The sequence below is a fragment of the Zosterops lateralis genome, assembly GCF_965231275.1.
Source record: "Zosterops lateralis genome assembly, chromosome: 3".
In the NCBI taxonomy this organism is placed as follows: domain Eukaryota; kingdom Metazoa; phylum Chordata; class Aves; order Passeriformes; family Zosteropidae; genus Zosterops; species Zosterops lateralis.
In genome coordinates this window covers 49,225,969-49,243,412 of record NC_139764.1, presented here as the reverse complement: position 1 = coordinate 49,243,412, position 17,444 = coordinate 49,225,969, and the positions used below count along the sequence as shown (strand labels likewise).

Sequence of the window (17,444 nt, the reverse complement as noted above, 5' to 3'; positions counted from 1 at the left end):
CAGGAATTATTAAGATTGTTTGTGCAGGCTCAGTTTTGTGCATGGAGTGTTGTAATTAGCAATTAGACTCTGCTGCCTTTCTTCCAAGCAGTATGTAGCTCCTCAGGAAGCCCTATTTCCCGACAGTTGGGCAGCAATAAAGAACGGCTCCCTGAATGGGAAATAAATTTTCCAGTTTCCTATGATGTTTACTTCGAAACACAAGTTTTCCAGTAACTGGTGTCTTGAGAATCTTGTTGAGCTCTTGGCTGCTACTAGCTATATTTGTCTTCTGCCTCCTTAAATATGATAGTGTAGGCCTGGCACAGCTTTTATTTTTCACAGTGATTGAAGTGATTAAGGATAAGTCATGCAACAGAAATATATTTTCTTAAGCCAGAGTTTCAGCTCTGTTCCCTGCTCTAGCAATGGTAGGAAACATTCCTTTTTGCGTCACTGTTTCTGTGTTACATGCATTTTGCACCACACTAAATGCTTGTTTTATTTGGCTTGCACTCATAACATATATCTTTTAAATAAAAAGAACAGGAGAAGAAGCAGCAAATGGAGTGTTGCACTTGCTCTAAATAGTTACAGCATCCCTTCCAGGAAGGCAGAAGCAGGCTACCAGAAAATTGCCTGTTTTCCTCAGGCAGGAGTACTCTGAATTAGAGTAATGGCTTGAACGTGTGCATCCAGGAGCTCAAATGCTAAATAACAGCACAGAGTCTTTGTAGTTTTAACTGTTTTGGAAATAATTGTCTGTATAGAGTAGGTTATATAAACGAAGTCCAGCTTCTGTGAATCTTCCTGCTGTCTTTAGTTGAGAGGTGGTTGTTGCTATAGCAACTTGCAGGCATTATTCATGTTTTGTTTTTCTGAGGCTGGAAGGAGGACCCTGAACATCTCTGCAAAATCTGAACTACAGGGAGCTTTGCCCATAAAAACCTGCAGCAGTGAAATGATTATATAGGTAATGAATTACCTCTGTTACTTGTATCGATCCCACTAACTTGTAGGTAGTCTAGAATTTATGTCTCTGGAAGAGGAATCCTGGCAAATGTGCCAGGCACAAATCTAAGTGGCCTAAGGTGTTGTTGTGTGAAGATAATTAGGTACCAGGAGCAGCATAGCTATCTCAGTGTAATGCTTAACTTGGCTTTTCAGCCAAGTCAAGCTCCTGCAGCAGACTGGTGTTGGCACAGCTCTCATACTCAGTTCAGAGTGCCAAGTCAGGAGATGAAACCCACGTGGCAATGAACTTTTCTTTAGCAAACAAGGTTGTGCTACTTCATTATTTTATTCAGAAGCTGCATTTTTCAGAAAACTCTTTAGCTTCTATAGCCAATTATAGTAAATTTTACTCCATGTTCCTTTGCATGTAGTACTAAGTGCCTTAGACTGCTAGCATTAAATAACACTTCTTTTCCCCTCATGCTCTCTTTTTGTGTTTTGAACATCCTTATTTTTACTCATTCCCTGGTAAAAGATTTGATAAGATCTCGCCAAAGACAGTTGTCAGGGCCTGTGCAGAACAGTTTCTTGGGAGTTGTCCTGTGAAACTAAACCACAAAGGGCATGAAACACTTTCAGTATAAAGACACTTGTCTGTTTGTGCAAATGTACTTCTATTATGGCTGACTGTAAAAGGAAAATAGCCACTAAATCAATAGGCTGGATTGGAATTATCCTGTTTTTCTTCTTGTGATGAGTGCCCATTTATTCTCTCCCAAATGAGGTAATTGAACAAAGTTACTCTTGCAACCCAATCTTCTTCCTAGATGCAAAAGGATGAGAGTGGAGATGCTTTAAAGCAATTATGGGATGAAGGCCAGGAGTTCACTTAGTTCAGCAGATACTGTGATTCTGAGTTTAAAATAATTGAAAGCGGAGGAGGGGAAATCTTGGATAAGGGATTTCTCTTAAGCTTTGTTGTAGATGTCTTTTGATGGAGATGGGTAGTGAGGGAATAGTCATCTGTGTGGCAGGCTAGTAACTTGGAATCCAGTGAGAGCTGCTGTACTGTTGGCTGAAGCTCTGTAGAAAGAAAGTGGTTGGAGGTACCAGAAGGTGAGGGGAGATTGTAAATGTATTCTAAAAGTAATGCAGTGGGAGAATTGTGTTGTAATCTCATTTGTATATTGTGTAAGGTGACAGTGCAGAGTAACCAAAGAAATAAGGCTTTGAAGGAGAATAGTTCTATTTTTGAACTTTCTTATGCTTAAAAAGTTCATATCACTTCATTTGTTAAGTGTCTCATGCATTTTGCAGCTGCTCGTGTGTGTGTGTGTGAAATGCTAGAAGTGCCCTAGTTTTAGAGTGTGCCTGCGGCTGCACATGTAGCAGAGAGAGATTATTAAATCCAAAATCTGAATTAAAAGCAGTTCTAAAACCTCATTTATTCCTATTGTCTAAACCTCACCTGGCAAGGGCAAGGCTCAGCATTTGGATGTTGGTGAAGATAACACGTGTTTGTTCTTAGGCACAGCACACTGAGACTGCACCCGAAAATGGTGTGTGTGCATGTGGGGGGATGTCCCCACGGGGCAACAGAATCACTTGGTTGCTGTAGATAGGAATTAATTACTGTGACACAGAGAAAGAGTAGTGCCTTGCTTTTAAGTGATCAGTATGCTGCCATGTATGAAGGAACTCTTCACCATGAAGATGGTAAGGCACTGGAACAGATTGCCCAAGAAGTTGTGGATGCCCCATTCTTGGAAGCGTCCAAGGCCAGGTTGGATGGGGCTTTGAGCAGCTTGATCTCTAGTGGAAGGTCTTCCTGTGCATAGTAGGGTGGTTGGAACCAGATGATCTTTAAGGTCCCTTCCAGCGTAAACCATTCTATGATTCATTCTATGATTCTGTGGTGGCAGGGGTACCACTATTATGGGCCTACTCTGTCTAAAACATGAGGTCACCAGGATGGGTAACTATGAACTTCAGTGCACATGGAGCTAAGTCAGAGGAGTTGAAAGCATGGAGGAAACCATGTATATGCACTGAGTTCAGCAGGGATGTAGTGACTTGTCAATGGAGTGGCAAGAGGAGAGCACTGTGTCGGTCTGAAAAGCTCTGTATTGGTGGGAGTGTCCTAAATTAATCAGTAGATATTGTTAATTTTGTGGCATACTCATTTAAGTTAAAAATATGTATTGCATCAAAAGAATGTTTCATTTTCTTTTACTTTAGTGGGGAGAAGTGATTATGTCCTCTAGTTGCAAAGCTGAGACCAAAGAGATTGCATTGTTTTTAAAAATTACTTTATCTCAAGATCAAATTGCCCAATAGAGCAATGTATAGCAAAGTATCCATTTCCCCCTTCTCTCCATGCCCACACTCACTTTACTGCAGTTGCTATCTTACTAAAGCACACAGGCTGCAATATGCTTTGATCATTGTGCCCTCTGAGTGAGGATATCAAATAACGGGATACTCAAGTTGCTTTCTGCAGTTCAAGCAATCTCACCTTGGAATCAGTGTGATACAGAAAGCAGGCTGGTCTGTGCCTAATTCTCCATTTCTCAGCAGTAGGTGTAAGCTTCTTTGTGACTTGGAATTACTCACAGGAATTACCTCATAGTTTGGAGAATGATCTCTGGTTGAAGTCCAGAAGAGTTTTTCATCTAGAAAATTGTACAGGTGCTCTATTTCATAATCTCTGAGGTGACCTTCCATGTACAGCTACTGCAGCAATACACTGACACTGATCCTGGGTATGGGAATCTCTCTGACATTGTGGTGGCAAATGCTCCCTGCAGCAGTGAGAAATCTGAGGAGGAGAAGCAGCTGGTACTCCTGTACCTTGGCTGAAGGTGTTTGCCCTTGTGTAACAGTCTCACAAATAAATCACTGCATCTTGCACATTGTCTGCTTTTGGTGTTTGAAGAGCACATGGCCTAAGACAGGCTGCACAGCACAAATTGCTCACTGTCTGGAACTGAGGTTGTCCTGCATGCCCTCAGGCAATGGTATTTCAGCTTTTATTTTGGTGACATGTAATTAAAAAGCTTCCATTCATGTGTCTCATCTGTGTTTGGGTGAGCTTGCTAGCCTTCTGGTCAACTGCAGAACTGGCTTCACAGCACAGGCTTTTTCAGCAGAAAACAGGGACTTTTTTCCAGGGATCCTTTCATGTTAATATCCTTGTTTTATATTGCAGTAAGATGATGAAATATAATTATCCAGAGGATATGAGTGTCAACTTTTTAAAAAATGCTGGTACTGATACTGTGTTCCTTTTATCATCCTTAAGAGATTCTAAGACTCTCTCTACAAAGTCATTTGCTTTGGCATCTTCTGCATTATTTAATATTTTAGGATACATTTCTTTATAAAACTGGCATACTCAGCCAAAAATAGTCTTTTATACATATGCAACTCCCAATGGAGCAGTTACACAAGTTTAATCTTAAAAAAAAAAAAAAAAAACCAAAAAAACAAAAACAACACAAACAAACAAAAAACCCACCAAAAACAAACAAACAAAAAAAACCCACAAACAAACAAAACCCCAAACAAACAAAAACCAACCAAACAAAAAAAACCAAAAAACACACACAAAACTGACCCTTTCCCTATAGCCAGTTGCATCATCCAGATTTATGTCTGTGGATTGTTTCCAAATAAATAAATTTATGCTCCTGGTTTTAATGTTTTACAGTTGAGTGCTGAATTAGCTGTGACAGTTTTAAATCATCTGTTTATCTTTCTAGTCTACGATGTGATGAAAACAATGACAACTTTTATACCATTCTGTGAGTAGTAAACACTAATGCTGGTGAGTTTGCACTCTGCTTGGCTGAGCCAGGACATTAGAGATGAGGAGCATTGGTAACAGTGCTTTGTTTGGCAACTCTGGGGGTAGACTTCTATGATAAGTGCCAGAGCAAAAAAAACTGGTACGCTCACTACAGCTTGGTGTCATATAATTTATTTATATTTGCAAACCAGACTGGTAAGTTCCACACTGTTGGAAGTACAAAAAGATGTACTAAAGCATTGAGCTTTTAAGGATTGAAAAATATTTTAATATAAAATTAATTAATAGGTGTGTTTAAATAAGGCATGAACTTTGCTTTCTTATTTCAGTGAACAGAAATGAAACACAGATATTCTGTCACTCTGACTCAAACCTCCAACTTGAAAATGTACTTTGTAGGTACAGCTGTTTAGACTGCAGAAGAACAGGCATTTTCCATTTGCTAATGATGGAAATTTCAAAAAGTTTTTATCTGAAGTTGTGAAGTTGTATTATCTGCATTAAAAATAACAAACTAGTCTGTAATCTGGAAATACTCTTGCTTCACCTTAACTCCCCCAGAAATCACTTCAACCTATTTCCCTTAACAAGCGAATATGAGTGTTGACATCTAACCAAAATTAGGTACATGTCTTTATTGTTTCAAAACAGAAATCTAGATTTTAGTTTTAAAACACTGGAGTGCATTTGATCCAAGACTTCTGTAGAATTCCTGCAGTTCTTTCTGCCTCACTGCCAATGAGGTAGCAGTTGGCAAAACCTTGTAAATCTCTTGAAATAACTTTATCAGTGTTGTTAATTAGAACAAAAATTTATTGCAAAAATATTTTGATTTGATGGTATAGCCCTACCCATCCTACAAAGAGTTTTCTGAAGAACGTAAATTAAGAAGCCTGAAGGAGTTAATTTTGATTTGTTTCTATTTTTCTTCTGGTAGTTCTGTTAGTTAAATCTTTCTAGTGTCTCTTTTGAACCTGGTGTTCAGTGCATTCAAGAGGGCTTGGGGTTTTTTGGGTGGAATGGAGTGTGGACAGTACATGTGTAAAGTTTCCAAGCTGATGCTTCTGTTCTGTTCCTATCTGTATGCTCTTCCTCAAAGGATTAACCTGAAAGAAGGACAGTAAACCATCAGTATCTCAGTTTCCCCATTGCCTAGAAAGCTTACATCTCTTGTGAGCAAGCTTCTGCAAAAGGCAAGTTGATGTCGTGCTCTCCCTGTCCCTCTTGCAACCTGTTGCTAAGTCCTACAGTCCTTCAATCTCCAGAGATATTTTCCTTGTTTCCCATCCTGTTGCACTAAAAAATCCATAGGATCTGAGCTCACCCCCAACACTGCTCTGAGCCTGTCTGTTAAACTCCCTTCTGAACTGGTCACTGAAACTTCCCACAAGCACCGGGAAGCTCTTTGTCCATAGTAAGTGTTAGCAAAGGTTCCTTAGTGTGCCCTTCGGCTCCTGTCCTCAGCAACTGCTCAAGGAGCATCTGCCAGCTCCCAGGAGAGCATGTCTGCTGTGCAGGAAGGGCTCTGCATGCAGGGCCTTAAAGGATGAAGGTTGCTTCAAAATGGTCTGTGGATAGGAGCTGACTGCTGCCAGGCTGCTTGTGCTTTGGAGGCCAGCAGCAACACACAAAGCACCATTTATTACTCCCTGTACAGAAGGGATGTTTTAAGTTGCTGTAGAAAAGGAGAAAAGGAAGAGATGTTCTATCCTGATAAAATGCCAATGCTTAGTTCCTGTGCTCCTGCACAGTTTAAGTGTCAGAGTGACTGTCTTGCACACAGCTCTTCTGTGCAGTTTGTACAAATTGGTTTTGGTGATGAGAGGAGATGGTTTGGTTTTGTGTCCAAGCTGTTGTGTTTGGGTCTCTACTCCATCTTCAAGCCTCTCAGCAGGGTCACATTGTAGCATGTATTAATTTAAGGTGAGGATTTCCTTCCTACCTTGTTTTGAAGGACTTGAGTTTGGTAATGGTTATGTTTTGCATGGGAGTTTGCAAGAGCAAAGCCAGTGCTGGTGGCAATGTGATTTTTGTCCACTCAAGGCACTGAAGTGAACCTTCTGATAGGCCTTCTGAAAAGCATATCAGGCTGTGAACAAGATTAGAGCTCCAGTTTGCTTTTGCTCTGACAGCAACAAGTAGCATTGACTTAGTGTTCAGCTCAGACATAGATGGTAGAAGCAGCAGCATAAGAAATTTGGTCTGTTCAATGTTCAGTATCAGTGCAGAAGCACTGGACAATATTGTCTCCAGCTGTGCTGAAACAGGTTTCCAGGCCAAATACTCACTCCACTCTCTTCTTGAGGGGAATTTTCAGAGTCATTATTGACAAGTGAATTTTGAAAACTACTCTCTAACAAGTGAGTTTATAAATGAGATTCTTTGCAACTTATCCTCTCCAACACCTCTAAAGAAGAGAGCAGATCACAAATTTGTTCTGACTTACTCTGAAGATTTTAATTTTAAACATCCAGGTGCTTGATTTTTATGTTTTTATCTATCAGCTATACTGCATGCATCTTGGTAATTTTTGGCCGGGCACAGAACTTTGAGACCTATTTATCTCTGGAAAGATTGCTGTCCTTTGTTCCCAAGCTTATAATTTTAAAATGCATGTAAAACATAAGTATGGAATGAATGCATTACTTAACTCTGAAACAATAAATTGCACTAAAATAGTACTTAGTATATTGTTTGTCTAAATATATACAGACACTATTGATATCATAAAGAATATGAAATTCTGAAGACTTGCAAATTGTATTTTACTGTAAATATGGAGAGTAGTTTTTGCATGTCTTATTTATGAACTATGGATGTAAGAAGAAGCAAAAATCACAACCACTGGAAAAGCTTCAATTTATGTTGAACTCTTGCTTTTCCTTGTATTAAGCCCCTGGATCATGGCTCACAGAATTTGCTTGTCGGATAAACAATCCAGTTTTGCCATTAAAGGGACTCTTTAGTCTTACATTTCAGTGATGTTGCCTTAGAATAGAACAGCTAGTTGCTGAAAGCTCAGATGCTTATTCTGAGCCAGGTACTCAGGATTTCGGTCTTAATGTGTTTCTGAATTTAAGCTAATAAATTCTGTCAGTTCTGACCTGTGTCTGCACTTTCAACATACTTTACCTAGCACAGCAATGCTTTGACTTGACTGACAGTGGCTAGGTAGCCACTGTTCCCAGTGTCTGGACAAAACTGCCTAGACTAGCCTCAATTCTTTATTATTGCTTACACAAACTGAGAATACTCTGTTCTCTTAATTCTGAGTAATTCAAACTATGCATTTTTTTACACTGTGCATGTCAGGTGTGACATGCTATATAAAATAAGCAAGAGAATTTAAGAGTGGGGCTTTTGTTTGGTTTTTGTTATTTGGGATTTTTTGTTTGTTTGTGTTTTTTTTATTATTATTTGATTTTTTGTTGTTGTTGTTGTTTGGGGAGGTTTTTTTTGAGTGTTCGTGAAGGAAGTAACTGGAAGTAGCAGGATTGGATGCTAAGGAGTAAAGAATATATCAGTTCCTAGTTAGCTGTGTTCTAAATTTCCCAGTTTAATGCTGAATTTCCTCTGCTATGTATTGGCAGCTCTTTTTTACTGAGGCATGAGTTTGTTCCAGCTGTCATTTCTGATGCCTTCCCTATCTCCCAACACACACCCCCAGCACTCTTTGACAGCTAAAAAAAGTAGCTGTTCAGTCATACCAGGGGGATTAGATGACAAGTGGCAGGTACAGAATAGCTAGATTTTCTCCTTTTTTTCCCTGTAATCCCTCTTCCTCTGATTTAGCTACTCCTTTTTCCTTATGGCTGGTTCACAGTAGCTTCTCTGTCACTTGTAGAATTAGAACAGGAGACTGGGGGAGCTCTTTCCCCATTGGTGCTCAGAGCACCCTGTACCCAGAGGGGTATCTGCACTGTCAGGCACACTTGCCTCCCTGCAGGCCTGGGGCTCTCCCGTCCTTGTGCTCTCATCCACAGCTGTGCAGCCCTTGTACAGCTCCCTTTTCCAGACCTGTCCTAGGATGCAGATCTGGGAAGGCTGCTGTGCACATCCTGACCTTGACACAGGTCTGAGCAGCACTTCTTGCTGGTGGTCCCCAAGTCCCTCTTCACACTGTGTTTAATCTCTTGAAGCGTACACTTCTAGAGGTAGAGATCTTTTGGAAATAGAACTGCCTCTGTCTTGTGGCTGATTCCCTTCTTCCATGGAACAGAGCTTAAGCATCTTCTTTCCAGCTCCTCAGCCTTCCTGTGGGGCCTTTGGTTTGCCATTCACCTCACTGGGGATAGCTGGTTCACATCGTCCAAACATGTGCTTGGTGTGCCACAGTCTGAAAAACAAGTGTTTGTATGCTGCACAGCTCTTGTGTTTTAAAAAAGCCTGTCAAAATGCCAGTGTAATGCTTCCCCTCTCAATGTTTGGCATTCAGTGTTTTTTTCCAGGGTCTGGGTGAATGTTCTTTCTGCTTTCCAGCGCATCCTCCCAGGGGCTCTAATTCTCAACTTAAGTTTTTTCCCTTGAATGTGCTATCTTGTGTCTCAGGCCAGTCTTCTTTGACCAGAGCTTACCTGACATATAAAGAAGCACTAAAAGCTTATTGTTCTCCTCCTTTCTCAGTGTTTTCTATGAGACTTTTCCTTGACTTTGAATCTTTTTAATCTAAACTTTCTCTTTGTGCTTGTTTTGCTTCCCACTGCTAGCAATGCCTACTTCTGCTCACACAGGCCTCCCTTGGACAAGCTGGAGGTAACTGCTTTTGTTACTTCAAGAGGAACACCTTAGACTGTAAGGTTAATAAAGGCATTTTTGTCTGACAGATACTGATCATGGAACAGCTCTTTTGAAGTAGTTCTGGCTATCATAAAGTGTTTTTTTCCCTTTTAGGAAGTAAAATTTGGTACTGATACTTGGTACAGAGATTGTTCACTGCTGTAGGAATTGACTAACTATAATGGCTATATGAGACCTGGGGTGAGCTGACATCCTATGAAATTGCTTATCAGTCCTTCTAGAGCTTGTACTTATCCTGGTAACAGAAGTAGTGATTAAACCTGTCTGATTGTGAACACATAGATTTATCTAAACTGCTCAGAGATTTCTAAATAGATTTAATTTCCATTACAAAGCTGTTCTTTTAGGAATAATCTGCCAGTTTTGTACTTGTCTTGGTTCAGAGCAAAGCTAAAAGCTGAGCCTGCAGAGGTCCTCCCTAGTATTAGTCATTCTTATGGATCTCTTTCAGCTCTGCCCCTGGTATGTATACTGAATTCTGTGCTGCCGCTGGTTTTACTTGAAAGTTCAGCATTTTTAAACACGTTATTCAGTACCAATACATATATCTTTTCTCGCCTTTTCCCCCCCTATTTTTTCACCTCTTTCCACAGAAGCTGAGGTACAGTTTTCTGTTTGATGCTGTGCCATATAGTAATGGCAGAGCTGAGAGAGAGGAGCTGTGCTTCACAGAAAATTATCCATCTCTCCATCTCTAACACTTCTTTATGTAACTTTTCTTCCCTTATGAAAAGGTAGTGGTTCAAAATAAGCAGCAGAACAAGTATTAAGTAGTTAAATTATACCTCTTCTGGCATCTGTTAGGTATTGAAACTGGTGTTATCAATATTTAGGTGTGGATTTGGCTGTCTGATTAATCTGTATCCTAGAGCAAGAGGTATTTTATATGGGAGCACACCTACACTGGTTACTAAGTACTTGTGCCAATTCTTATTGGATATCCAGCATCGTTAAAATTCATGGTGTACCATCTGTTCTTTTCATCACTTGTCATATGAGTGGTCATATGAATGTGTATTTGAACTGTGTCAAAAAATAATCTAAGGAAATGTTAGACAGAAATATGGGGGGAAAAGTATTGCTTCTTGTACCTAGGCTTTTTTGCAAGTGTATTTTCTGGATGGCATTTAAATCACCATTTTGAAGTTAATGGAGTGTTGCATAATCCCGTGGCACAATGCTTGGAGAAAATAATGCACATATCCAGCATGAAAGATGCAAAGAAATTTGTGCTGACACTGTTAGAACATCAGTGTACTCATTAACTCATAGAAACAGTATTTTTACTATTTTATGACAGTTTCCTCTTCTCTGTGATGCCCTAGGCCAGACTGATAGGAGTTGTGATGTAGTCCCACTGAGTTACAGTGGGACTTTCCTGAGAAGGTTCTAAATGGTTGATATGTGCTGGAGAAAAGCTTGTTTTGCTAGTACCTGAAATTTGAGGGGGAGGTAAGATATAAAGAATTTAGAATCACAGAAGCGTTGACATTGGAAAAGACATCTAAAATGAAGTCCAGCTGTTAAACTAACACTGCCATGTTCACCACTAAACCATGGCCCCAGGTGCCATATCCCCAGGTTTTTGAACACTTCCAGAGTTGGTGATTCCACCAGTTCCCTGGGCAACCTGTTCCAATGCCTGACTACTCTTTTGGGAAGAATTTTTTCCTAATATCCAGTCTGAAACCCCCTTGGTGCAACTCGAGGCCATTTCCTCCTCATGGTGTTGCTTCTTGTTCTGGGAGAAGAGGCCGACCCTCACCTGGCTACAACCTCCTTCCAGGCAGTTGTAGAGGGTGACAGGATTCCCCTTGAGCCTCTCTTTATCCAGGCTTAACAGCCCCAGCTCTCTCCTCTGCTCCTCATAGCACTTGTGCTCCAGACACTGTACCGATTCTCCTGGCTTTCTCTGGACTTGCTCCAACACTAGATACGGATTTTTATAATGGTGGATTCTACCAAGCCTGGTGGTGCAGGTGTTCAGTGGTGCTCAGGTTATTTTGCCTAAAATCAATCTGTCTACCCATAGGTCACGCTAATCTTTTGTATGAGGCCTTTGACATGGCAAATACTAAAGTGTTGGGCTGCCTTTAAGGTGTTGCAGTTCTTATTGTCACATTTGTTAATTTCAACAGTGGTTGTTTCTGTCAATTGCAAGAGACTTAATACAGGTGTCAGGAAGGGGAGTGTCTGACAATTTTTTAAGGTTTCACACAATTTTTTGGTGAGATGACGGGATTTTTGAACACTTTTTGGCAAAACATTGCTCTTGAATATTAAACATTTGATAACAGTATTTTTCTATTTCATTCACCCGCCTTCCCCTTGCAAAAAAGTCACAGTACATGTAAAAAACCTACAGGTTCTTACTGCTCCCTTTTACCCTTTAAGTTAATCCTGAAACAAGCCCGTGGAAGAAGGTAAGCAAAGAAACGAAGACTTCTGTGAGGCCATGATGGGAATGAACTCAGAGGTGCTGAGTGTGTACTGTTAAAGCTGACATGCATAAAGAAATTGCTTGGAGCCTTCTGAGGAAAATTAGTTTTAATTATGTTCTCTAAAGTGGATCTAATACAGTAATGCCTGTTTAGCTTTTAAATCTGGAGTAATCAGGGTTTTTCCAACTTTCATTTCTAGTGATATTTTTGTTCAAAGGAATTGGTGACTTTCATCCCCTAAGCTTTATTTATAACTGTCTTTTTATCTTTGTTTGCAAATACTATCAAGCTGGTTTGGAAGGCTTCTTAGAATCTTAGGGTCTGCCTTTAGGCTGTTCCTAGATTGGTGTGTTCTGGATCCCAACATTCCTGTAGGGGAACTGCTGGATACAAAGATGAGTAGTAAGATGAAAAAATCATGACATCTAATTTCTTGGCTTGCTTTTTAATTAGAGATAGATGCTGAACCATGGATATGGTTTTGGTTTGAATAATAGTAATGAATCTTCTGGGTTTCTTTTTTTATACAGGCTTGTTGAAAGGGCATTCAGAGCTCCAGAATTAGATCTTGTTCTAGGCTGGTAGGGCATGATCAGAGGTCTGTTGCAAATAATGGGAATATCTCCTTGGTTAGATTTCATTCAGGTCATTAATAGTCCTTTCTTCAGTCCTGCATTACAAGTGTGTTAGTAATTTGTAAAGAAGTTTTTGCCATTATCTTGTACCATACCTTTAGAAACCTGGGATCTGCAAGTGATCTAATAAGTCTTATTAAAACACATTGTTGAAATGAAATCTTGTGGCTCTTTTCTCAACTTGAATTGGGAACTTGTATTGTAATGCTTTCTGTGTAGCCTTTGGGTTTTTTCCATGCAAAATGATGTATGTGGAATGGCATGAAAGTGAAATCTTGGAATGGTCTGATTTTAAAGGGAATCCAGCAATATTTAAATTTCATTATAATAAGGTGACTTATTAAGTAAAATGGTTAATTAGTATCTTCTTTTCTTCCTTATTTTAGCAACTGAAGGTTCTGAAACACAAGATAAGAAAGTCACTTCAGGACAAAGCAACGCTGCAACTAAACCAGGTACACCATTCCACATGCTCCATGTTTTTAAGGCTGTTTGCCTCAATGGTGCATGGAAAACAGCTGTTGTCACAAAAGTTTGGTGCTTTTGTACCTCACTTACTGTTTCAGACAAAACTGCTATCAGTCTGTTCATGTTTAGATAGGCTGGAATATGTGATTGTTTACAAAGAAGCAAATCTGGAAAAATCTACTTATATTTTAGAATAGCTTAGGAATGAGGGTTGGGAAGTGAGAAAAGACAACAGAAGCCACTTTATTTGCATCTGTGCTTGAACGAGAATTATGTGCTGTAGGCAAAGATTTGCAGCTTTATATAAATGTGCTTCTGTTCAGGCGTTTCCTCACTTACCACAAAGCATGCCATATTCTGTAACACGCTCTGTGCAGTGGGCAGATGTTTCTCATTACTTCACCCTACCTCACGGGTACATTGTGTGGATTTAATTTGCTCTTTGTTTACACCGTTGAAAATGCATATGCTAAAAAGCTTCATGTAGTCCTTGGTGTCATGAGTCTGTTCCACTTGCGTGCTTAGACCAAGATCTGGAAAAGGACTTGGATATCTAGATTTGGCTTGTGTTGCAATTCAGGTACCCGGGATTAAAGTATGCGGTTAATAATAATTGTTGCTGAGGATAAGGCCCACTGTAACATCCTCCTTTCAACTCCTTGACAGCTTGGCAGCTCAGTGACTGCTTTGCACTGACAGCCTCCTCTCTACCCCGAGAAGGGATGCCCTTAACCTCTGTCCCCAGAGGGAAGAATCCCAGCGCTGTCTGTGTTCTGATCACACCTCGCATGCTCTGCCAGGCACGCTGGGTCCTCCACAAAGCACAGGAATCATGGCTGCTCTCAGTCGGAAAGGCAGTGGGAAAAGGAGGAGAAAATAAAGACAAGAGCTCTTTCCACAGCTCTTTGTGTTGGACAGTGTTCAATACTCGCTTTATTCTGCAATAGTTGAATCCAGTTTTCATCTCTCAGGAGGGTGTCCTAGCTGTTCCAATGTTCCCTTCCTCTATGCTGGTGTGTAGAAAGGAATCCAAAATTCTTGAGGCTGGAGCAAGGGAAGGTAGAGTGGTGCTGATAGTATGAGCCACAAAAGTAATATTTACAAAGTATATATGACAATTGTTAATTTAGGAACTTAATTTCTACAAATATAAATTTGGCTTAAGAGTTTGTCAAGTCTTAGTTCCATAGAAGACTTGTAAAACTTGTTTTTTTCTTTTGTTACTATCATGAGGGACAAAAACCTATTGATGTTTCAGTGCTGAATTTCTGCAAAATACTGTTCACAGTTTCTAAGCTTTCAAAATTAACCCTTAACTTATTAAAATGGATTTTGATCACACACTTAATATTCTAAATATATGGACATATACTGTTTTCATGTGTAATTTAGAGGCCTTGTTTTTAGCAGCAGGTGCAAAATTAATTTCACCTGTGTAGAACTATGGCTTATTTATCCTCCAGACATCCCTATCATACAAATGCTTAATTCCATGCCTGTTACATAAGTGAAGGGAAATAGGTTGTTAAGTGTGAGTTCCCACATATTGCAGCATAAACAGACTGCAACTTCCAAAGCAGCATGTGGGTCTTCCTGGAGTGTTGTCTTTTAGGCTTTGCATATGCCCAGTTGGCAATTATTCCTCTAAAAAAAATAAAATTCATGCAGGGTTTGTTGCAGCTGATATGTTTCCCTTTTCCTTTCACAGTAACTTAAAGCTTATGGTCTGATGATGAATATGAGCAAAATACAGTACAAAGTACTTAGTTTGTTTGTCCTGGTATTCCTACTGAATAAAAGGAAATGCCAGTTCCCCAGGTATTTGCCTGGTGGGTTTTTAATGCATAGAGATATGAGAAATAAAATGGGGAGCAGTCCCATTGAACTCCCTTGTTTTGCTGCAGTTTGAAACTATTGATGGCAGGTGGTGGTTGGCACTGGGGGTGCCAGCAGGACATCTGGATTCAGATTGGAAATGTTGGAGGTTGGAGTTGTGGCCAAACTATGAAGGTTCATTTTGAAGACTTAGAGAAGACATTTTAATTATGAGTGTAAGACTTGCACCGATAATATGTCCTCCAGCTTCTAGCAGGGCAAATGCAGTGTTGGTCTGCCACAAAGATGTTACCCTCATCTTTGTGCTAACATTGATTTAGTTCTTTGTGATCCCAAATGTATGCAAAATTGCTTGTTACTGAAGACACACACTTTGCATAGCCTGCAACTTAATGTGAATTCTTTAGGATTGTTCTAACATCCTGGGTGTTGGGAGAGGGGCTGTTTTGTGTGAACACTATCAGGTGTGTGATATGGAAAAAATAATTGGATATCTTCCAACAGAGTGGCAGAGGGCAACTTTAAAAATTTATTTTGTTCCTTCCTTTGCTTATAATTAGGAATTCTTAAGGGAGACCTTTTCAGTTTGCCTGTCTATGTAACCCTCCTGCCTCTTTGAAGAATTATTGCCTCTCCCTGATAGAGAAATCTCTCTTCTCAAGAAAGGGAAAAAAAAAAAAACAAACCCAAAAAAACCCCCACAACTGGAAGGATATTCTGAAAGAAGCAGGTTTCTACATTTTTCCCCAGTGCCTCATCATTTTCTGTCAACTCAACGTTACATTGACTTTGCTGACAGCCCTTGAAGGGAATCCTTGTTTTCCGGGGAAGATGTGCATTATTCCACAAGCGCTAATTACTCATGCCGCAGAAATTCATGTTTTGTGAATGTTGTGTGCCAGTCACCAGAGAGAAGGAATATTATTACCCCTTTGACCTGTGTCTGCATGCTAAAGGGACTGTGTGTGAGTCAGAGCACTGCTGAACCTCAGCCAAAGGCAGATGTGCCCCATGCAGTGGGCAAATCTCTGCCATGGCATGGCTGAGCACAGTGTCGTAAATGTGAGCTAGCCAGCCAACATTAAAGTTTTGACCCATAACTGGCTGACAGATTACCTTTGTCTTTGCTGGTGACTTTTTCATTTGTTGTGCCTTTCACTGGGGCTGTCATGTTTGAAGGTTCTCCTTGCCAGCTGTGCAATGGGTTTTCTCCTTGCAGCTGTTACTTTGCACTGCTGTTAACACTCTTAATTGGGACTCTAGTCTGACAGTTGTTGAGATAATAGTTTTTCACTAATTAGAGTTCAAGAGTAACTAAAGTGTACATAGCTGTTGGTGAACTGGTTCACCCAAAAAATCCTGTCATGCTTATGCAGAAACTTCTGCTAGAGGATGAAATGCACGTTTATTTTTTTTTTAATCTAATTCAAATAACTATTCAAAATTCATCTAGCACAGCCTCACTTCAGAGACTTATTTTGCAAATATCTTTAACTTCAGTTTTATGGCCCATTGTGTTGTTTGCTAATAACTTTTTTCATAGATATGCAGCCTATACACAAGTAGGCTGACTCTACATGTTTTCACAAGTTGCTTACATGTGTATTCACACTGAATAGTGAAAAGGCTCTGTTGTCTTGTGCACCTTCATGATGACAGTATTCTAGGTAGTTCTTTATCTTAAAATACTTAAAAACTGAGTTCCCCTCAATACTAAAATAAATCAGACCATTTATTTAAACCCAGAAATCTTTTTGATTTTTCTGTGGGTTTTTTGTTTATTGTGTTCTTATGCAAAGCAGATTTTTTCAGTGCTACCAAAAAAAGCATAAAATTAAGAGCTTTCCAGGTTTAACAGAACAAGCTGAGTAGGAAATTGGTTTTGGCAGCATGCTGAGATGAATTGCTAACTTGGATTTTGTTCCTTTTGTCTGGAACAGCTCCATTGCTGAGACTGGAAGTTGGATGCTAGCTGTTCAGCACTTTGTTGTTTTCCAGAACCATCACTGAGCAAGTGATGTTTTCTAACCAAACCTGAATTTTTAAAGTGAAACCTGGGCTCTGACACAGATCTTTAATATTATCCTCAGTCTTACTGCTGTGATCCAAGTAGCCAGTTGGAGATAGTTGTGAAGTACTCATGTAGCTAAATTTCAATGTACAAGAATAGTTAAGGCTCTCATCTTACTTCACTCATGTTATACCAGTCACTGCATGTGGTGCCTCACTGCCTTTAATATATTTGTCAGAGTTTTTAACACATGTGCACACAAACATCTCTTGAGATCAATATCATGCTGTTTCTAGAGGCTCAGCCAGATCAGTGTTTTGATCCAGACTGTTTTGCTTGAGTGCTGAGTTTCTTGTGTCATATAGGACTTATTGGTTGTTCTGGAGTAATATCAAGGGGAAGACAATACTTTATTACAATAGACCTTTCTGTGGATGCATTTTGGAAGGACATTATGGAATAAAAACCAGTATTTTTCAGAATGCTCACTAGCAGTCCAGTTGTTTTAGCCTTGG

General features: G+C 39.8%; 1 protein-coding gene across 7 annotated transcripts in view; it reads left to right on the top strand.

Moving 5' to 3' along the window:
- Positions 1–17,444, top strand: part of MAP7 (microtubule associated protein 7) — a gene marked incomplete at its 3' end in the record, with an annotated part of 109,582 nt that overhangs the window by 49,886 nt on the left and 42,252 nt on the right. For all 7 annotated transcript variants that reach the window (XM_083856426.1, XM_083856429.1, XM_083856428.1 and 4 more), the window contains exon 2: positions 13,001–13,069. In XM_083856426.1, the coding sequence (XP_083712552.1) occupies positions 13,001–13,069 (69 nt within the window). The remainder of the gene's footprint in view (positions 1–13,000; positions 13,070–17,444) is intronic.